The sequence below is a fragment of the Penicillium canescens genome, assembly GCF_028828765.1.
Source record: "Penicillium canescens strain IBT 15451 chromosome Unknown utg000003l_segment0_segment0, whole genome shotgun sequence".
Taxonomy (NCBI): domain Eukaryota; kingdom Fungi; phylum Ascomycota; class Eurotiomycetes; order Eurotiales; family Aspergillaceae; genus Penicillium; species Penicillium canescens.
Window position 1 is genome coordinate 200,950 of NW_026703965.1, and position 20,845 is coordinate 221,794.

Genomic DNA, 20,845 nt, shown 5'->3' on the forward strand with positions numbered 1-20,845 from the left:
CGCCCAGAATAGAAAAGAGACACTTTTTGTATCTGAAACGAGACTGTTGACTATCTATCTACGAGGTCAAAAGACAACTTTCTTTAGGAACACAAGGAAAGCTAAAATCCCCGCAAAAGTACCAAACATAAATTGTGCTTCCCCGCGGCTAAGAAGTTCACGGCTTACAGTATAAGCACTAATATACTTCATTATGTAGCCACAACCCCAACACCCGCCTATAACCGAGTCAAAGAACAAGTATCCGCTTGGAAATGAGCAGGTCATCATTGGGGATCCGCGTTCACCCCAACTTGTTTCGTCGGATCCGGCGTCATCGACTATTCGGCTGGGCGCGGGTATCTTCGGCGCCGAAGTATATAAGCTGTTTGAATACGACCTTTTGAGGTTTCGTCCAACAAATCAACCACAAGATGCTCGTTGAGACATTACTGGACTGTTTGTCCTTGCAGAGGGTCTTGGGAGGGATAGCTGGCCTCCTAACCCTAGCGGTATGCATATCCAAGCCAACTATACCTTCAATGTATATCTAGATTCCAAACACTAACGCGTTGTTTAATAGACACTCGCCTACTCTCTGTACAACCGCTTTATCCACCCTCTCCGCCGCATCAACGGTCCACTACTCGCATCCATAACACCCTGGGTCCAACTTTACCACGGCCTCAAAGGCGACCGCCATCTATGGCTTCACGATCTCCACCGACAATACGGGACACACGTACGCGTTGCACCGAACTTTGTCTCCGTAAACTCAGACCGCGGATTACACGATATCTACGGGCATGGCAAGCGGCTACAGAAGGCGGATTTCTACAATGCCTTCCCGGCCATCAAGGGCGTGTACAACACCCATAATGCAATTGACAAGACCATGCACGGCCGTAAGAGACGAGTACTCAGCCAGGCGTTCTCGGATAATGCGCTCAAGGGAATGGAAGATGTAATGCTTCTTCATGTGCGTCAGCTTTGTTCAGTGCTTGCTGGCTACGATGGGAATTTCGAGACATATGACCAGAAGGGCAATGTGAAGAATATGGGAAATTGGTTCAGTTATCTCTCGTACGATGTCATGGGCGAGCTCTGCTTCGGAAAGAGTTTCGATATGCTTGTCTCTGATTCTCAGAGACACAAGGTTGGACTGGTGGATCGCGCTGCGAACAGGCACTATGTGGTAAGTTCTGTTGTTAACTGCCCTTGAGAACTGTATCTGACTCGCACAGTGTGGACTATGGATGCCTCTCGACACATGGGGTCTGGATCAGATCTTCATCCGCAAGTTGACGCGCGACCGATGGAACTTCATCATGAACTCGCGAGTTGAAGCCAACGAGCGGGCGAAAGAACGTACCCAGATTGGTCACGATGCCAAAAAGGACTTCTTCTACTACCTGTTGAACGCGAAAGACCCAGAAACTGGCAATGGCCTCACCACGCCTGAGCTATGGGGAGAATCCAACGTGCTTATGATTGCAGGAAGTGACACAACCTCAACCACACTGGCAGCCACACTCTTCTACCTCGTCCGACGACCAGAAGCACTAGCCAAGCTGACCGCCGAAGTGCGCGGCGCCTTCAACGAAGTCGAAGAGATCGTCACCAGTAGCCGACTCAACGAGCTGGTATACCTGAAGGCCTGCATCGACGAAGCCCTTCGTCTCGCACCAGCCGTCCCAGGCGCAATTCCCCGCGAGGTGATGGAAGGCGGAGCGGTCGTCGACGGCGTCTTCCTGCCAGCCGGTACAGACTGTGGTACACCGACCTACTCCATCCACCGACAGGAGAGATACTATCGCGAAGCAGGGACGTACCTCCCCGAGCGCTGGATCGAAGGCGCAACATGCACGAGCGCCGGGTTAACCTGGCAGACGACCAAGGAAGGGATTGAGACTGCTCGCCACGCGTTCTGTCCATTTAGCATTGGGCCTCGTGGGTGTATCGGCAAGAGCATGGCATTTATGGAGATGAGGTTGACACTGGCGCGGCTCGTGTTCCTCTTTGACATGTCATTGGCTGATCGCGAGGGCGAAGTTGATGGGCATTTGGCGCTGACGGATCACTTCACCAGTGCGAAGAATGGACCTAATGTAGTTTTCCGACGCAAGTAAAAGAATGAGACGATTTTCTTATTTTCAGTGCTAAATGTATATATAGAGAGAATATAGAGAGTATACAGAGAGAGTAAAGAGAGAAGAGAGCCAGGGGGACTTGTTGTTCTGTCAGGACACGGTTGCGTGTCTTGGCATCAAACCCTCAAATCTTCAACTTCCACTCCGTGTACTCCATGTGCTTGGAAAAGGGGCACCAATATGCCCTCACCCTTGACTGTGACATTTGTACAGGCAACCATTCTTAATGCCATATCCAATGTCCTGGCACAGCTGATCGACCAGCGCAACAGCAAAGTAAGTTAACAAAAGCCAAGTGACAACATAACTAACAAATCACCCAGTCTCCATTTCATCTCAACCCAATCGCATTAATTCAATTTGTAACTTATGGCCTAATCATCGTGCCCCCCAATTTCTACTGGCAACGTGCCCTGGAAGCGCGTTACCCAGGCTTTCCGACACGCGCCGAGTTCACCAGCGCAGTCCGCTCTTTTTCACTTAAGGCCATCTTCTCACCTCGAGCATGGCTAGCTCTTTTTTAGGCTCGAGCAAGGAGGAAACTCTCCCGAGCCACGACAAGGAGAAAGAAAAGCATGTCCGATGGGCACCGCGAGTCCAGAATTCGGGACTCCGCAATTTCATCATGAAGTTCTTCTTCGACCAGACCGTTGCGTCGGTTACGAACCTTGTTTTGTTTGTTGTTTTGATTAATCTCCTCAAGGGGAGGCGTTGCCCAGGGTGTGGGAGTTGGTCATAGAGGTAAGCTACTTGCTTGCTCCTTGAGCGCGACCTTGTGGCAGACAGAGACTGACTATAGTAGGATTTCCGGCCCATAATGAGTGCTCGTCTCAAGTATAGGCCTCTCGTCTCTATTCTAATGTACACAGTTATCCCAGTGGACCGGCGGGTTGTTTTTGGGAGTGCCTGTGGGGTAATTTGGGGTATCTATCTGAGTCTATACGCGGTTGTTTAACGCGTTTTTCATTTTCATTTTCATTTGTATTTCAGCGGTTTACCATAGAATAGGCAGGAAAGGAATCCATTTTGATTGACATTAATATACGTGTAAATTATCATAAATCACTACAGAGGTATAGGTATAAGCTCTAATGCACTGTTCACCCAGGACAGACCGTAGATCATGCCACAAAAGAGAAACGAAACAGAGATTGGGAAAGGATATGCAAGAAAGACGCGCTAGTGGTCAAATATAACCTCACACGGCGGCCATCTCTACTTTCTTGCCCTTGACCGAGATCCACTCAACAAAGATAGGACCGACCAGGGACAATGCACTCATCGCGACAGCAACATAGAAGGTCTCAGTAATGGCAGCATTGTAAGCAACCAGTACCTTGTGGAGATCAGACCCAGTCACAACAGAGCGCAGCATAGTAGCACCAGTCGAGACGACTTGAGCGACATTCTGATCAGGGGCATAAATGGCCAAGTTATGAACCAGTTGGTTTTGGAACACATTCTGCCCGACGGACACGAAGATAGCACCGCCAAGGGTCTGCGCGAACATAACAATCGCCATACCGCTGGGAACATCTACAGTCTTGAGAGCAGCCTGTGCGACAATCATGGGCTGTTGCATGCCTAGACCGATACCGATACCGAACATGGCCTGGTATCCGATCCACTTGGAGTGATTCGAGTCTGTTTCCAGAGTGGCCAGGAGCCCGGCGGCGATAGCCATGATGATCGACGAGGCGATCATGAATGGTGTATAGTAACCGCAGGCAGTGACGAGACCACCGGTGAGGATGGAGACGACAATGACTCCGATGATCATGGGTAGATTCATGATGCCTGACTTGAGGGCTGTTGCGCCTTTGATAGACTGGAACCAGATGGGGAGCTGTGGGATGTTAGGACTTGCACTTGACGTCGGCGGGGGACTTGGGGGAAGATCTTACATAGTATGTCATGACGAAGAAACCAGCACCAAGAGCCAAGGCATACCAGGCCGCGCCCCAGACACTACGGTTCTTGATCAGTCGAGGAGGTATAGTAGCTTTGTCTTGGGCCTTGTACTGAATGCCCGTGAAGATCAAGATGAGCACACCAAACACGACGAAGAGACCGATGATACGTCCATTGCTCCAGTCATACTTGGTACCACCCCATTGCAGAGCCAACAGCAAACTGATAATAGCAGGCAAGAAGAAGAACGAACCAAGCAGGTCCAGCTCCTTGATCTGCTCTTTGAAGGTATCCTTGGTCAGGATAGGCTTAGGGTTCTGGAAGAAGGCCAGCACAAAGAAGAAAGTCACAGCTCCGATGGGCAGGTTAATGTAGAAACACCAACGCCAGGTGAGGTGATCAGTGAATGCACCACCCATACTGATAGATATTAGCAATCCGTAAACAGCAAAGGATATAGAAGCAACTTACAGCGGACCCGCCACATTAGCAATACCGGCCATCGAACCGATGAGACTGGTATACATAGGCCGTTTGACAAGAGGAACAGTCTTGCTGATGATAAGAATAGAACCAGAGAACAATCCAGCAGCTCCTAAGCCGGCAACAGCACGACCGCAGATGAGACCGACCGAGGTGGGAGTAGTAGCACAGACAAGCGAGCCGATCTCGAAGACGATGAGCGCCGTCAGGTAAATCCACTTGATCGAGTAGAAAGTGTACAGTTTGCCGAAGGTCAGGGTGACCGCGCAGGTGGTTAGTAGATAGGAACTACCGTACCAACCGACATCTCCGAGGGAATTGAATTCATCTGTGATTTTGGGAATGGCTGTTGCGATGATTGTGTTGTCCTAGTTTGATGTTAGGTGTATGTAGAAACAAAGTATGTCGGGGACGTACCAATGCCACGCAGAAAACGCAGAAACAAAGACCGATAGTGATCAGGGTCAATTTCCACGCAGACGGATAATCCTCCTCATCTGGTGTTTCGGTTTCAACCTTCGCTTCTGTTGCTACTTCCTGGTCTGAATCTTCCTTTGGGACATTTTCCTTGGGTTCCTCCTTGGGGTCCTTTTCACTGGGAGTAGAATCCTTGTTCTCTTGTAAGATGGGCTCTGGGGTATGAGGGCCCGGACTCGGGCTGACAATTTCTTTTTCGGAATCTTCATTGAGCATTGAGTTCCTGATCGGCTCATCGACCAGAGTACTCTCTTTCTCGCTGGATGGTTTCGAAATCTGACCCGGAGAAGGAGACGGTGTGTGGCGAACATCGGTAAGTGAAGCGTTGTTTGTTTCCTCGGGCACATTGGCCTCTTTAGAGGATTTGAAATTGAAGAATCTCATAACGAACGAATTAAAGAGCCAACAAGGAAAATCAAACAATGCCCGGATTGAGCTTAACGAACGTTGGGACAAAATGACAAGAAGAAGGGAGGGGCCTGCAGACATTAAAAGGGCAAATTTAGCCAAGATTAGAAACGCAACTGCCCTTCGTACAGGTCGCATCAAGGACCTGTGGGTTCTGCCTAGGAAAGGAGAAAAGGGCCAATCCAAGTCACACCGACACTGCGATCGTATTTCAAGATCCCATGTGGTAGGTGGGACAGTCCGCCAAGCTGCAGCTGCAGGTTAGTTAGGTCTGGAGTAACAAACAGATACGAGAGTGAGAGGTAATGCCAAACCTCGAACCCAATTGAGGTTGACGAGATGCATGGTTAGCAGTAGTTCGTCGATCCCGACCATGAGACGTCAGAAAGGAACACGAATGAAGTCATGAACTGAATCAAACACTCGCTTGAACGCGAACAAAAAGACGGGTTTAGCTGTCGCCCCACCTGGGCAGTCAGGAGTAATGCAAGGATCAGGTGAACATTATTCGAATGCTGCAGGAGTTTATGTATAAGTCCCGGTTGTGATTGTAGTCCAATCAGCGATCAGAGGGGTTTGAATAGTGAGATGCCCCTTGCTCAACTCTCCTAGAGACAGAGACATGGCTAAAGGGTTTACACCGCTGTCCATAGGGATAGTCATGGGATGTTATTAACGGACTAAATCCGGCCGAGCTGAAGACGAGAGAATTGTCAGTGAGAGGAGTTAACGATGTTCACATTCGTCAGTTCATCGGATTTAATACATGATGACAGGTGCTAACTGGATTGGGATTAGCGCATATCGGTACCACGGGAACACATCGGACTTTGGGGTTAAGCTTGTTCGGACTGCCTCTATGCATGTACATCTATACATCTATACACGTTGCATGTTCATTGTTTAGTTGTTCAGTATTTGTTATTCACTGCCACTGTTGCGCTACAGAGTGGTAGAAGAGGTCTCGGAAACGAGGACACTGTAGACACAGTACCATTCCTGCTGGTAACGTTAATATTGGGATATCATGTCTCCAAGGTAGCTATCAAGGTAGACCAAGGTAGATCAAGTAGATTCTCTCACGCAGCTAAATACAACCAAATTATGATACACATGGCTGACGAAGATCATTCGGCAGTGATCTATATGCTCTGACATCATGTACCGTCATCAGAACCTTAGCCATTTCCACAGACTCGTTAAGTCCGGGCTAGCATTTGTAATAGAACACGAGCTTAACTATAAAAGGACCCTCATTGGAATCTATATCCCATCTCTCATCATCATATCTCACTCTACATTTACACTATACTATACTATACTATCACAATGGAGCTCTTCAGACCCGCCCCTGAGCCCGCGACCCCTCTGGGCCGCTACCGGATCCTCTCCTCAACAGCAGGAGTCCGCGTCTCGCCCCTCCAACTAGGTGCCATGTCAATTGGCGACGCCTGGAGCCATTTCATGGGTAGCATGAACAAAGAGCAATCCTTTGCCCTGCTGGATGCTTTCGTAGCCGCCGGAGGCAACTTCATCGACACGGCCAACAACTACCAAAACGAGCAGTCAGAAGCGTGGATAGGCGAATGGATGGCCGCTCGCAAGAACCGCGACCGAATGGTCATCGCCACCAAATTCACAACCGAGTACCGTAGCCACGAAGTCGGCAAGGGCATGACCCCCAACGCGAGTGGTAACCACAAGCGCAGCATGATACTTAGCGTACGGGACTCCCTCCGCAAACTTCAGACAGATTTCATCGATGTCCTCTACCTTCACTGGTGGGATCACACCACCTCGATCGAGGAAGTCATGGACTCGCTCCACATTCTCGTCGAGCAGGGCAAAGTCATGTACCTCGGTATCTCCGACTCGCCCGCGTGGGTCGTATCCGCCGCAAACACATACGCCCGCGCCCACGGCAAGACACCCTTCTCGATCTACCAAGGCCGGTGGAACGTGATGCGCCGCGACTTCGAGCGCGACATCCTCCCCATGGCTCGTTATTTCGGAATGGCCCTGGCACCGTGGGATGTTCTTGGTGGCGGCCACTTCCAGACAGCGAAGCAGATCGAAGAGCGGAAGAAGAAGGGTGAAGGTTTGCGCAGTATGATGGGTAACGAGCAGACCGAGGAGGAGAGAGCCATCTCCGAGGCATTGGCGAAGGTTGCAGCCGAGCATGGAATCGAGTCTGTAACGGCGATTGCGTTGGCATATGTGCTTTGCAAGGCGCCGAATGTTTTCCCGCTTGTTGGTGGACGCAAGATTGAACATTTGCATGATAATATTCAGGCTTTGTCGATTCGGTTGACGGATAAGCAGATTGAGTTCTTGGAGTCGGCGAAGCACTTTGATGTTGGGTTCCCTCATGACTTTATTGGTACTGATCCACGGCACAATGGTGGAAAATCGGCTCCGCTTGTGGCTTCTGCTGGTCCTATTGACTATGTGCAGGGACCTACTGCTATTGGATATGAGCCTACTAAATAGGTGGATTAATGTATTTAAAGCTGTGTTGACAATTCTCACCTCTCATGTTTATATTCGGATACAGTTTATATTTCATATTTGGCTGAGCCTGGAGATTTGAGAGGACAATTTTGATTGTAAAAAATGAACAAGAAATGGGATTGAGAGGTTTAGAAGCCTAGTTCAATGCAATGTGCTAATATCGCCATTCCGCGCCGGGAAGTCTCAAAAGGAAAACGTCTGCAACGCCAAAGATAAAGCCCGACATATTGCGACATCGTTCCGGGGAATATACTGCAGAGAGAAAACAGGATCGACCTAGCAGGTAATCTCTGCGCGTTGGCAAATCGACCATCAAGACCTGAATTCTGATTCCGATTTCAGCTAACAGCGTTGCCACGGGTATGAATGAGGTGAGGAAATTTTAAGTGGGTATTGAAAGAATTGAGTAAGAGGTTTCCAAGGTCGGCCGGCGGAAGATAAGTGATGGCTGGCGAGCTCGCGGGAGGGCCAAGTGCTAGTCAGTGGGGGAGAAAGATCCATCATACTGCAGGACGGACATGAAAGTATGAAAAGCGCCAAGCACTCAAGGCTCATGAGGAACCTGAAGGTCCTCATCCTTGCTAGCAACGAGCGCAATCAGAGCTGCGCCGACACCGCTGCCATCCTTGGAAATGCCAATGCGGATCTTCTTGTCGCCCGCAGCACCGACCTCGGGGACCTCGCGCAAAGCCTCGCGCATGTGGGCCTCGAAGTTGGGATAGAACTCGACAAGACTGCCATCGACACCGATGTCGACGATATCATCTGTCGCGAGCTTGTTGGTGTGAACCAATATCGCTGCCAGAGGGACGGCGCTCAGACGAGCGGCACGCTTGCCGATGGCGTGGACCAGGACTTTGACAGCCTGGCACTCCTCGATGCTGGGGTTTTCAATCTCGAGGTGATCCTTCAATGCGGTCTTGACATCCACCAAGTCCTTGCTGCTGTCGGCCTCGACCGCACTGAGCAGGCTGGTATCAAGACCCCATTGACGGAAGAGCATGGACTTCTCAGAAAGGACAGTCTTGGAGTTTTTGTTGGCCTTGAACATTCCAAGGTCGGCATTGTGGTGAAGCGAAAGGAGCGCACGGCGCAGAATCTCGCCCAAGAACATGCCGGAGACGCGCTTCTCAAACATTTGCACACCAGGGTTGTTGCTGTCGGCATCGAGCTCATCATCAAATACCGTGGTGGGGAGCACGCTCATGTGGTTATCGAAGCTACCCCACTCGGCGTTGATGATCATCTCGCCAGTGGAGAGGTCAAAGTGGGCATCCTTCATGTCCTTCAGCTTGGTGATGTTGCTGGTCTTCTCGACGTAGGCGCCGTTGGTACCAGTACCGAATATAGCACCAAGGAAAGTTCCGGTCTCACCGGGCGAGGTGTAGGAACGAGCCATCAGAGTACCGACAGTGTCGTTGACCAGGGCAGCCACGCGCACGGGGAGGCTCAACTCGTCAATAGCAGACTGGAGCAGTGCGCATACATCGTGGCCCACGGCATCGGGAATGTTGAAGCCTTTGGTCCACCGGATCAAGGTTCCGCGGTTAATACCGCACTGGCGCACAGGGAAACTGAAGGTGAAGCCGAGGTCGAACAGGTCTTCCTCATTGTTGCCCTGCTGCCGACGGAGCTGGTGGGCCTCGAAGTGCTCGTTGTGGTGAATGCGCAGGAAAGACTCGATCTGGCGGGCCAAGAAGAGGAACAGGTCCTTGGAGGTACCGGAGGCCATCAATTCCCGGGGAATGAGGATCTTGGACTGGGTGAGGGAGAAGGTGGTATCGCCGTGCAAAAGAACTGAGCAAACACGGAAGTTGGTGCCACCGAGATCAACGGCGAGATATAGGCCCTATTTCAAGGAGATGAGTTTTCAACCCGCGACGTGGAATCTGCCAGCGTACCTTTTCTGTGCCATTGGGCACAGCAGTCACGAAGGTAGGGATCTGGCTCAGTGTAGCGCCCTCCTTACCCAAACCCTCATCGGACTGCTTGATGTACTCGGCAACCCCGCGCTGCACCTGTTCCGCGGGGTATGCAAACTGGCCCGCAATGCGCGTGGCCTCGTTCAGTAGTGAGGAAGACATGGTGTAAAGAAGAAAGCCGGCTGGTGTTAGGAGAGGGAAGTATGTACAGCGCGGCAGAGTGAAGGAAGTTAAGAAAAAGAAAGGCGGGCGAAGATGACGGAGGGGTCCATGAGGTCAGATAAGTTACCTTGGCAGTACTTGGTTGGCCGTACCGACAGCCACCACTGACGACGTACTATTGCGGTACTGACATTTTGCCGGCTTCACCGGAGCAAATAAACTGTTTGTACGGTTTATACGGGGTATTCCGTATGCATCGGCCATTTAATTGCGCTTCTCTACTTGATTATATGCAGTTGTATGTCGTGCGCCGGAAGCAGTCTCCCTGCATTCCAACCCTACATGGACGGGAATACACCATGCCTGTAATTTTTTGCTGTTTTCCTGTGACGCCATGAACGGTTTCGACGTAGAAATTGTGTGGGGATAGTTGCAATTTCTCCAGTTACACATTTTCCCCGACTTCACCGGTGAGCCACACTGGTTAGGACAAGGGGGAAAAATGCACGGGGCTCGTCTGCCTCATTGGACCAGATGTCGGCCCTTGTTTCTAGACTGCGTATGGGCATGTCTTAGCAGGTTTGGACTCTGTAGAGATCGGGATAGATCGGCCCCAACACGGCATTGTCACTCGGCTCCAATCAATGTGAATGGTCAATGGCCCGAAACACCTGCGGAATCCCGATGCCCCCAGGTGTTGAGACATTGTGGCTTTTCTCTTATTCATAGTTATTCTTTTTCCTTCTAGGGCAAAACAGTGGTTGCAGGCCATACACTCCGATTTTACAGTAGGCGCTCCATGGCTTCCTCATTCCCTGCTAGATGGACACCCTCCTTTTTTATAGAGAAGTTGGGCCGAACCTGTTATGTTCTTGAGTATTGAGCACAATTACATTATTTCCTGGTCTCCCGGGGGGCCTGAGGATTATACTATCCTAATTAGACATCATCACGTGACCCTCCTAATATTTGGCTTGATTTTGTATTTGTATCAGCCCCTAATGAAAAGGATCGGAGCCTCAAGACCTGGACGTTCTAGCTGAATGTCACTTCTAGAAATATACCGAATCTTTATTATATGACTTTCTTCTAAGACATCTCATATAGGTACCAGTTTATAGATCAGAAATAGAACAATTTACTTCAGAATAGAGTTTAAAAAAGAACCGTTTTGAATGGGCGTATGACTACGTTTGCATGCTGTTAAGGGACTCCCAGAAATTGAAAATCGAAACCTCATCCATCAGCGCGTCAATAGCATCCTCACCTATAGTTATTCCAGCCATAGGGTCATTGACCGAAATATCCTGTGGTGGTGAAGATTCAGATGAAGCCAGCTCTGGTATGGTAGACTGGGCCACATAGCTTGGAAAAATGTGATGAATAGCTGCTAGGAATATACCCCGGAACAATGAAGACGATGGGTGGGTGTGTTGCATTTGCTCCAGAACCATCATGCACAATTCTAGTTTGTTGAGACCTAGACGCCGAGAAAGGGGACCGGGCGATTTGCAATTTAGAAGGTGGACATGCATGGCTGGCACTAATAGTGGTGGCCTGGGGTGATTGTCAGATATGTTCTTTTGTAAAAAACTTTTTGTACTCACGTCATGGGACCAGAGAAATCTAGCAGCTTCTCACGGACTAGACTGTCTAGTACAGCATTTGTCTGTAGCGCAGCGGTGTCAATTGAGTTTCGGACGTGAATTTGCCATGAGTTCTGACGAGGTATTGGTAGCCCCTCGGGTGTCTTTGTAATGAACGGGCGATAAAAGGTGACGAGGAATGCTCTTTTGACTGTTAGAAGAGGTTTCAGGCAGATAAAGTGCACTCACTGGTAATGAAGTTCAAGGTGGTATAAGTAAAAGGTCGCAAACGGACTTGATCCTGTGTCGTGGTTGTTTGGGAGTTGGAAAAGCATAATCTTTCGCTCAAGCTCTTCAACTTGTTGGAAAGACGGGCTGGGTCCAAAGGGTTGATAGCTCAAGGTCAGAGTATCTCCCAAAAGCTGAGTGAGTTGTATCATTGTGACCCAATAGTCCGCCAGCTGTGGCAAATCCCTCGGGATAAACGCTGTAGACCCAGGTAGTTCAACAAAATCACTTAGCATATCATCTGCAGAAGGCATCATCGTGTTACAGTCATTCATGTTGATTCTCAATGGACGACCCATTGTAAGGCTGAGCCAACGGTCTCGGAAGACACAGGTCCACCAAAGACGACGCCAAAGACGCTGTTGCTGCTCGGGGATAGGCGAAGTGGCGCAGACTGCACTAGAGAAACGATGCAGCCCAATCGATTGACAAAGGCTGATTGCTACCCCAAGCCAATACCATGGTTGTGTGTGGGTATCAGCTTCAGAGTGGTAGAATCCCAAGAGTAGCGCCGATTGTAGGAGAACCGTGTGGTCTGTTTCGCCGCCAATATAGTGCAAGCACTAGTAACTCGCCGTTAGTACAGAAATCCGAGACAACTGCTATGGCCCTTACCTTTGCCCGAGAATACATGGAGTCCTTCATATCCTTTCTGGACGAAAAGCCCTCTAGTCTCCAAGTATCGGCCGAGATATACTAGGTTTCCGTTAGTTAAATTGGATTTCTGAACAAGGGAGTGTTGTAGCTTCACATTTGCCGCAACAAAGCAAATGCTCCATATCAGTAGCAAATTATGTTGTTGGTTATCTCCGGACGGATATAATTGGGGAAGCGTGGTAGCGTCTACCACCGGCGTAAGGGGATGCACATGATGAAAATATGCCTGCAGAAGCTCATTGTAAGTCTTCTCCCGAGGCAAATTAAAGACACCCTTGTATTGTAGGTATTCTTTATCTTCAGGGGATAATTTGGTCGATGTTTTGGAAGTGAGTAAGATGTGCCTTTGTACAGGCTGCCGGGGAGATGAACATATATCGAAGACACCACCAAATCCAGGAGAATCACCTATAACCTTAAATAAGCGTCATATGAAGCAATATGCCTGCATGTTACGAACCAGTATAGAATGGCGCTTGGCCATTTTTGTTGTTTCCCCCAGAACCTTGGTTGCGATCTCAACGCCGGTCTGCTCTTCGTCACGGCGATGCGGATAATCCGGGGGATGAGACACACTTCTAGCGACAGCTACTGGAGGTCGAATAAAATTTTGCACCTGAGAGGCACCTGGAAATGCATCCACTGAAGTCGAAGACTGAGAGACCATCCCGGCAGGGCGCGTATTGACCGGGCTGCTGACTGCAGACGCAGCTCGACGTGCTTGTTTTTCACGCATCCTGAAAAAGTTATTATTGATGCTCCAGCAACGACGGATAAGTCCTCACGTTTGGCCTTTTGCTGGAAGATGACATTCTCTGCCATCTTGTGTACACCCTATACACGGGACGCCGGTCACCGTCACGCTACAACGGACTTTGCGCTGCCTGCAGTTTTGACAGGCAGCAGCCGATCGATAGCGGCGCGTGGACATGGCAGCTCTGTCAATTTCACTCTCTCCTTGATGAATCCTCGGGATGCCGAGAGTCAGATAATATCCAAGTCTGAGCTAAAAAAAAAAGCCGAGGTAAGGCTACGTCATTCCTTGCCGAGGTATCCGACATTACTTCCCTCAAAACACAAACCTGCAGTCTTTTTGCAGTCTCTTTGAAGGAAACATTGAATTAAAAGATTCCAATATGACTTGTATGGAAGGTAACAATTTATAACTCAAGGTCCTAGAAGAGTAATTCCAGTAAAGGCTCGGTGATCCTCGTAGTAGATCTGCTCCTTATGGTTGCCGTCCAAATCGCATCGGTAGATACTTCCACCCAAATCAGTGAGGTAGATGTGGGAGTTGATCATATCCAGCTTCAACCCGATCGCTTCATTGAGACCCCTGGTGATGGTTTGATATATCCGAGGGGATTCAGCCGACAGAGGAAGACCGGTTCCATCTAAGCTGATTTTGTTCAATGAGTTGCCCCAGGGAATTTCTCCACGATCAGTCCAGTAAAGTGTGCGAGAATTCTCGTCCACCTCAAGATCAATTGGCTCGGGGAGGTCACTCAGAATGCACTGCGTATCATCTCGCAAACCTCCTGGTCGGCCCTTGGGTGTTGTGATATCGGCACAGAAGATGCGCCCTTTGCCACCCTTTGATGGTCCTTTCTGTGTCCAATAGAACTTACCTAGGCGGGGGCTGACCGCAATGCCCACACACCAGTCGCTGACGCTTACTTCTGAGGTAAGATCATGGGCAATATTGTCGATCAGAACATCCAAATTGGAGCCGTCGAACCCACAGCGATAAACTCGACACCCTTCGCGGTCACAGAAATAGACTTGCTGTGCGGCATGATCAATAGCAAGTTGCTTAGGAGTATTTACAACACCTGGAGCAACCAGCGTCATGATATCCGACCCATCAAGCTTGGCAGAGTAGACTGCTCCATCATACTTCCCTGGCACTCCCATACAAGTCCAGAACATGCGGCCACAGGCTGGATCCACGGCCAGCCCGTCAGGTAAGGATTGGTCTTTTAAGATTGTTTCATGAAGCATTCCGTCAGCGGTGACCTTGAGAATTTGTCCTGACGTAGTGCTAGGCGTAGAAGCTGAGAGGCCCAGATCCAAAACTAAAATGTCAGGGTCTCTTGAGTTGACCTTAGTGGCGGTCGATTTGTCGCTTGGAGCATAGAGACCGCCTTGCGAACACTTAGTTCCTAGCTTGCCTTGGTCAAGGTAATTGGTTTTCAAAAAGCCGACGGTCTTCTCCGGAGATAGTCCACGTTCAGCCACATAATGACTCTCGATAAAGGCAACGGTGTCTAGGCCAACGTCTAAAAAGAATTTGTCAGCCAAAAGCACCCGCTATGCGAGAAACCAAATTAAATGACTTACTGTCCATCATCTGGCATGGAAGGGATGCCCCCTTGACGAACATCTCAAGCCACATGGCATCGATTTCTTCGGGAACCGAAACACCCTCGGCAAGAATAGTCAAGACCTCCCGCTTCACAGCAGCCCAGAGTCGATTGAAAATGAACCCAGTAGACTCTTTCCTTGCAACATAAGGGATGGTAGCGGCCTCCTTAGAGCGTTCAACCATGAAAGGGAATATCTCTGGAGAAGTAAATCCATCAGTCATGAGCTCCACAATCATACACTGAGGTGGCATATAATAATGCATGTTCAGAATGCGCCTCTTAGTCAGATCCGTGACGCCGCTGATCATATCGGAAGACTTGTATGAAGATGAGTTGGAAGCCAAAATGCAGTCTTCCGCAGCAATGGCTTCCAGTTCTGCAAATGTAGCAACCTTGAGTCCGATCTTCTCCGGAACAGCTTCAATGACAAGCCAGGCATTTGCAACGGCATCTTCCATGCCTTCGAATGCCTCAAAGGACCCTGGGACTTTTCCGGTCTTCGCGCTGTATGCTTGCACATTCTCTTCAATGTATGCAATCCCGTCCACTCGTTGTTGCTCACTGGGGTCTCGAAGTCGAACATCGTAGCCGGCTGATGCCCAAATGCATCCTGGTGTGGAAAGTCTTGTCAGCATTGAAGTCCATTGAATAACATGCCGTAACGTTATGTGTTACATACCTACTCGACGACCGAGTACGCCCGCGCCAAGAATGGCGACGGGGCGATTGCGGTAGTCTCGCGGTGGTTGCCAAGTTGGCTTCATGTTAGATAGCAAGTAGTATGGATGTGGTCAAGAGGTAACTGAGATTTGATATCCAGAGTGTCAAATATCCGGGACTTCAGATGATTGCAGACATTCCCTTTTATGTCCCATGGCTTTCAGTATCATGCCGTTCACCCTCGGAAATCCAGTGACACTGAGACCGAATCCAATATCAAGGAAGCCGACAGTCCCGTTGATGATACCGGGGGAGCAAGGATAGCAAAAGCCGCTCGGTACCAATGCCTCGGAGTCTCCATTCTCGGGCCGTGAATGAAAAAGAGCGAATCCATATGCAAGAATAATACGGAATATCGTTTCCTACTCGGATGGTCGAGGTCCTGTTTGCTGCCGATGGGCCCAACACACTGTGGAGCACGATGCCGAGGTAGTCTACCTCGGAAAGCACTGGCATGGAAATACCTCATGTTCGTTTGGTTAGACAATCTGATTAAAACAAAAGAGAGTCAAATCTTTTTCTCCCCCTCCCCGAAGGTATAAATGCATTTGGCCTCGAATTAGTGCCGCGCCAAAAGTCCTCCGTTGTCAATCCTGCAACTCCCGCATCAGAATGTCATCTTTGAAAGAGTTCAACGTGAGCGAAGTGGCAGCTCATAGGTCCAAAACGGATTTGTTTGTCATAATTCATGGGAAAGGTACTTTTCGTCTTTTCAACTTTAAGTTAGTCTAAGGTTCTGACATATCTAGTCTATGATATCACAAACTACGTACGAGACCATCCGGGAGGCGCGGACGTGTTGATCGATGTCGCCGGCGGAGATGCGACAGCTGCTTATGAAGATGTCGGTCACTCAGAGGATGCAAATGAGATTCTCGGGACATACTTGGTTGGAACCGTCAAGGATGCGCAGCAATTCGTTCAACCCAAGACCGTTCGCGTGATCCAGCAACGCTCCTCCAGTACAGACACGTCCAAGAACACATCATTGGTCGCAAAAGCTGTAACAGCAATTGGCGCCACGCTTACTGCCACTGCAGTAATCTACATTTCCATCAAGCATCATCCGGCTCTTGGCGACTTGGTCACAAACTATATCCCAGCTTCTTGGAGAATTACCAACACTCATGTGCCACACCCAAGTTTCCTCCGTGGCGGATTTTCAAGTGGGTTTGCAGCTGCTACTCTGGCATGTACGGCTGTTGGTGGAATCATAGGGAGTAAACTCTCGAGCTTCACCAAGATCGATTCTGGCTTCACAAAATACCGCCCACACATCAAAGCCTCTTCCGTGAAGAAGCAAAACCCGCATCTCACAAAAGGCTTCCTCGAACCCAAGAACTACAAAAAGCTTCCGCTGGTCAAAAAAGACCAGTTGTCGTCCAACGTGTTTCGCTTCGTCTTCCAACTTCCCAGTTCACGGGACGTAATCGGACTCCCCATCGGCCAGCATGTTGCCATCAAAGCCATGGTCAACGGTGCCGCTGTCTCGAGGTCCTACACACCGACATCCAACAATCTAGATCTTGGGAGACTGGAACTAGTCATCAAATGCTACCCGGACGGTCTTCTCACTGGGCAATATCTTGCGGCTCTCGAAGTTGGTGATAAGGTGGAATTCCGGGGACCGAAGGGTGGAATGAAATATCACAACGGTCTTTGCAAGAAGATCGGAATGATCGCCGGTGGAACTGGAATCACCCCAATGTATCAACTTATCCGGGCCATTTGCGAGGACGATCGAGATACGACTGAGATCAGTCTGATCTACGCCAACAGGTCTGAAGAGGATATTCTTCTTCGTCGCGAATTGGAGACTTTTGCTCGAGCTTATCCCAGGAATTTCAAGCTCTGGTATATGCTTGATCATCCCTCTAAAAACTGGGCCTATGGCAAGGGATATGTCACGCCTGAAGTTATGGCTGCAAAGCTGCCGGCATCGGCGCCTGATACGAAGATCATGCTTTGTGGGCCACCAGGGATGGTGAATGCTTCGAAAAAGAGCTTGGTGGCAGCTGGGTTTGAAGCTCCTGGTGCTGTGGCGAAGATGTCAGATCAAATATTTTGCTTTTGAAATCGGCACGGTGGCTTGCTGCTTTTTGTCAACCCTAGATCGTTTGTTTAGATATTTGTAAATAGAGCTATTTGCCCATGTGTTTTCCATTCTCGCCGTCAATCAACATTGAATCATGTATATACATAAATGGACTCGCTCTAATCTACGATAGACGTGTTTTTCTACAAAGGACTACAGGGATACAGAGCAGGATTTCTTTTTGCCGCCACTTCGTATCACAGAACAGAACGTAAGATCCATGCTTGTGGGCTAGGTCAATGTTTCTTTCTTTCCCTTTTTTTCCCTCTCTTTTTCTGTGTAGATCGAAGAAACCAATTCTTCAACTTATTTTGAACCCACAAAAAGTCTCTTCATTTAGTGGTGCTTATTCATTTTTAGTTTTGTCCCTCCATTATTGGAGGACTTGGGAAGATCCATGACCGGAGAATGCCGTGGCACCGAGGGCCTATCACTACAATACACAGTAGAGGCCGAATTACCTCGGAACTTTTCTAACATCATTTTTGGCCTTCCAAGGTAGTGTCAGATATGCAAGACCAATCGGAAACCATGTGTGACCCACACACCGAGGAAGCGGCATCCCGAACTATGCAATCACCGGGGATATTTTTATCTACGTGAAACTCTTTCGTTGATATAAAGGCTTGGATCTGTGTTTGGATATACTGTCTAAATTGCTCAGTACCTCATCACATCACAATGCCCGCAAAGCAATTCTATCTCCTTGGAGAGGCAGTGTCCTCTGCTAGGAACATTGATTTCGATCCCACAAGTGGCTTAGAAGACCTTAAGCACTTGATTGCAGCTAACTTCGCAGTCGTTGAGCCTAATGGTAGGTTGAAAGCATGACTCAACTATCTCTTACGACTAACTGGTTCTCTATAGGTATCGGGTTCCAAGCTCAAGACTACGAGCTGAACGATGTTTCAGAAATCACCTCGGCAGACACGCCAATTGCCATCACCATTGATGGGCACGCGATTCGTGACCCTCCGGGTCCGAAGGGTCTGCCTATTGTCGGAAATTTCTTCGAGGTATACCCAGATCACCTTGGCAATCACCAACGTCTTTTCGAACAATATGGACCTATCTTCAAGACAACGAATCTCGGGCGTTCAACCTATCATACCAATGATCCAAGTCTCGCCGCAATAGTTTTCGCCGAATCTGACTTCTTCACCAAGGAGATTAACGAAGCTCACCCGCTCTATCCTCTGAAGCAACAGGCTGCTGGTGTTTTCCTTGGAGATACGGACACTCCTGAGTGGAGAGTGACGCATAAGTTTCTACCACCAGCCCTTGGCCCTAAGGCTGTCCGCCACTACGCACCTATGATGCAGAAGACAGTGGAAGATTCTTTTGAGGTTTTTGATGCCCTCGATGAGCAGGGTGAAGCGTGGAACGTTTATCAGTATATGTTGAAACTCGGATCTCAGGCCGTTGGCAAGCTCACTCTTGGGTTAGATTTCCAGCATTTCACATCTCCAAATGCTCAACTCCATGAGATGGTGCATTTGATTGCGGATATTCTTGCTCTTAACAAGAAAGTCTCATCGAAGGGAGATTGGTACGGTCGACTACCTTTCGGTGATCCACAGCGGCTTAGAACGACTAAAGCCAGAATTGAGGAGCTTGTAGGAGAATCAATCAAGAAAGCTGAGAGTGGTGGAGTGGAAGACCTTCCACTTCAAGATGCGGCGCTAAAAGCGTCGAATATGGTCGGTGAGTAAATACCACACGTTACCTTTCTTCTGTTTAGATCCTGACAACTGTGCAGACTATGCAATTCGTGCAACCGACAACAAAGGAGAAAAACTTCCAAAGGAAAGCTTGATTTGGGCTTTGCTCGTCGCGACAGGAGCCGGTTTCACAACTACAAGTTCTCTACTATCCTGGTTGATCTACGGTCTCGTCACATACCCTGGCATGCAAGACAGACTTCTCCAGGAGTTAATTGATAACGGAATTGACGAGAACACCGAAATCACAGCGGATGTCACTGACCGACTCGAATTCCTCGACAAGTACATCAAGGAGATGCAGCGTCGCCACAACCCAAGTTTCCAGCCGGCACGAACCGCCAAGGTAGACCTCGTGCTTCCAGGTGGTTACAAGATCCCTAAAGATTCCGTTGTGCTTCCGGCACTCCATCACATTCATAACAATCCTAATCTGTGGGATAATCCTCACAAGTTCACTCCTGACCGCTGGGACACGGATGAGGTCAAAAACAGACACAAGGCAGCCTACGTCCCATTCGCAATGGGTCCGCGCATGTGTATTGGGTTCAACTTCGCTCTACAAGAGATCAAAGTCTTCCTTCCAAAGCTGATATATCGGTATAAATTCATTCGGGAGGGTGATGGACCGATCGAGTATGATCCTATGTTCCAGTTGATTCGGCCCAACAACCTCTACGTCAGAGCGGAAAAGAGGGTCAAGTGGCCGCCGAGGACCGATGCCTTGGGAAACGAGAAGGTTTGAAAGTCTCGAAGCATGGATAATAATGTATGCATAGCAAACAAGATCGTTAGTTTGAGGCGAGTGGAAGGCCATAGGCCTATAGGCATAGAAAACGGATGCATATTCAAATCAATTACATACAATACATCAGTAACCAAATCCAAGCATTTGATACTTTGTGTTAGAATCTTGTTTCTCAAGATTACCTTGGTAATCAAATAGTCCATTATGAAAGAATTTGAGGCCTTACCGATCTACTTCGTCCAAGCCTCGCCATGCCACAGATCGCGTGACGTCTTCATTCATCATTTTCATGAGACAGTAGGCTAGATGATGCTTCTCTGTCATCTTGAACACCGAGGACAAGCTCTTTCAAGACCTCGGCTTGCCACTCGTCAGACGGCCAGGGAATATGTATACATGGCCATTCTTTCTGCACCGGGCAGAACATCTCGGTCAAAACTATGCTCGGATGTTGTGACACTCGCTGCTCTGCTTGTCTTTGCGTACATGCAATTGTATTTGGAGCATGTGGGCGTTGGTTCTTTAGTTGGGGTTTCTAATATACGCCGACTTTGACAAAATTCAAATTATGGGAAAATGAGTAACAAAGATGTCAAGAATTATTCCCGTCCTATAGGCCATTTGAGAGTAAACATGACTAAGCACACGTGACCTCCAACAT

General features: G+C 49.0%; 10 protein-coding genes across 10 annotated transcripts; 6 read left to right on the top strand and 4 right to left on the bottom strand.

Moving 5' to 3' along the window:
• Positions 1-413: 413 nt before the first annotated feature.
• Positions 414-2,108, top strand: N7446_003523 (cytochrome P450; the record flags this gene model as incomplete). The annotated part of the gene is made up of 3 exons (XM_058512272.1): positions 414-491; positions 563-1,174; positions 1,224-2,108. 3 exons carry the CDS (start codon positions 414-416, stop codon positions 2,106-2,108), a joined length of 1,575 nt encoding a protein of 524 aa, XP_058373601.1.
• A 201-nt stretch (positions 2,109-2,309) lies between these two features.
• N7446_003524 (uncharacterized protein) lies at positions 2,310-2,653 on the top strand (the record flags this gene model as incomplete). Its single annotated transcript, XM_058512273.1, has 2 exons — positions 2,310-2,405; positions 2,453-2,653. The coding sequence occupies 2 exons, from the start codon at positions 2,310-2,312 to the stop codon at positions 2,651-2,653; spliced, it is 297 nt and encodes a 98-aa protein (XP_058373602.1).
• A 101-nt stretch (positions 2,654-2,754) lies between these two features.
• Positions 2,755-3,084, top strand: N7446_003525 (Mpv17/PMP22 family protein; the record flags this gene model as incomplete). Its single annotated transcript, XM_058512274.1, has 2 exons — positions 2,755-2,849; positions 2,970-3,084. The coding sequence occupies 2 exons, from the start codon at positions 2,755-2,757 to the stop codon at positions 3,082-3,084; spliced, it is 210 nt and encodes a 69-aa protein (XP_058373603.1).
• Positions 3,085-3,194: 110 nt separating this feature from the next.
• N7446_003526 (MDR family MFS transporter) lies at positions 3,195-5,988 on the bottom strand. Its single transcript, XM_058512275.1, has 4 exons — positions 4,941-5,988; positions 4,512-4,891; positions 4,034-4,460; positions 3,195-3,975 (listed from the first exon to the last, which is right to left on the bottom strand). The coding sequence occupies exons 1-4, from the start codon at positions 5,544-5,546 to the stop codon at positions 3,328-3,330; spliced, it is 2,061 nt and encodes a 686-aa protein (XP_058373604.1). The 5' UTR covers positions 5,547-5,988; the 3' UTR covers positions 3,195-3,327.
• Positions 5,989-6,737: 749 nt separating this feature from the next.
• Positions 6,738-7,898, top strand: N7446_003527 (putative aryl-alcohol dehydrogenase Aad14; the record flags this gene model as incomplete). Its single annotated transcript, XM_058512276.1, has 1 exon — positions 6,738-7,898. The coding sequence occupies one exon, from the start codon at positions 6,738-6,740 to the stop codon at positions 7,896-7,898; it is 1,161 nt and encodes a 386-aa protein (XP_058373605.1).
• A 565-nt stretch (positions 7,899-8,463) lies between these two features.
• Positions 8,464-10,003, bottom strand: glkA (glucokinase glkA; the record flags this gene model as incomplete). The annotated part of the gene is made up of 2 exons (XM_058512277.1): positions 8,464-9,768; positions 9,821-10,003. 2 exons carry the CDS (start codon positions 10,001-10,003, stop codon positions 8,464-8,466), a joined length of 1,488 nt encoding a protein of 495 aa, XP_058373606.1.
• A 1,156-nt stretch (positions 10,004-11,159) lies between these two features.
• Positions 11,160-13,514, bottom strand: N7446_003529 (Zn(II)2Cys6 transcription factor). The gene is made up of 7 exons (XM_058512278.1): positions 13,320-13,514; positions 12,995-13,271; positions 12,629-12,949; positions 12,493-12,573; positions 11,839-12,440; positions 11,611-11,793; positions 11,160-11,560 (listed from the first exon to the last, which is right to left on the bottom strand). The coding sequence occupies exons 1-7, from the start codon at positions 13,463-13,465 to the stop codon at positions 11,191-11,193; spliced, it is 1,980 nt and encodes a 659-aa protein (XP_058373607.1). The 5' UTR covers positions 13,466-13,514; the 3' UTR covers positions 11,160-11,190.
• A 187-nt stretch (positions 13,515-13,701) lies between these two features.
• Positions 13,702-15,664, bottom strand: N7446_003530 (uncharacterized protein; the record flags this gene model as incomplete). Its single annotated transcript, XM_058512279.1, has 3 exons — positions 13,702-14,813; positions 14,875-15,510; positions 15,580-15,664. The coding sequence occupies 3 exons, from the start codon at positions 15,662-15,664 to the stop codon at positions 13,702-13,704; spliced, it is 1,833 nt and encodes a 610-aa protein (XP_058373608.1).
• A 568-nt stretch (positions 15,665-16,232) lies between these two features.
• Positions 16,233-17,694, top strand: N7446_003531 (uncharacterized protein; the record flags this gene model as incomplete). The annotated part of the gene is made up of 2 exons (XM_058512280.1): positions 16,233-16,317; positions 16,370-17,694. The coding sequence occupies 2 exons, from the start codon at positions 16,233-16,235 to the stop codon at positions 17,692-17,694; spliced, it is 1,410 nt and encodes a 469-aa protein (XP_058373609.1).
• A 702-nt stretch (positions 17,695-18,396) lies between these two features.
• Positions 18,397-20,181, top strand: N7446_003532 (cytochrome P450; the record flags this gene model as incomplete). Its single annotated transcript, XM_058512281.1, has 3 exons — positions 18,397-18,529; positions 18,583-19,419; positions 19,475-20,181. 3 exons carry the CDS (start codon positions 18,397-18,399, stop codon positions 20,179-20,181), a joined length of 1,677 nt encoding a protein of 558 aa, XP_058373610.1.
• Positions 20,182-20,845: the final 664 nt, after the last annotated feature.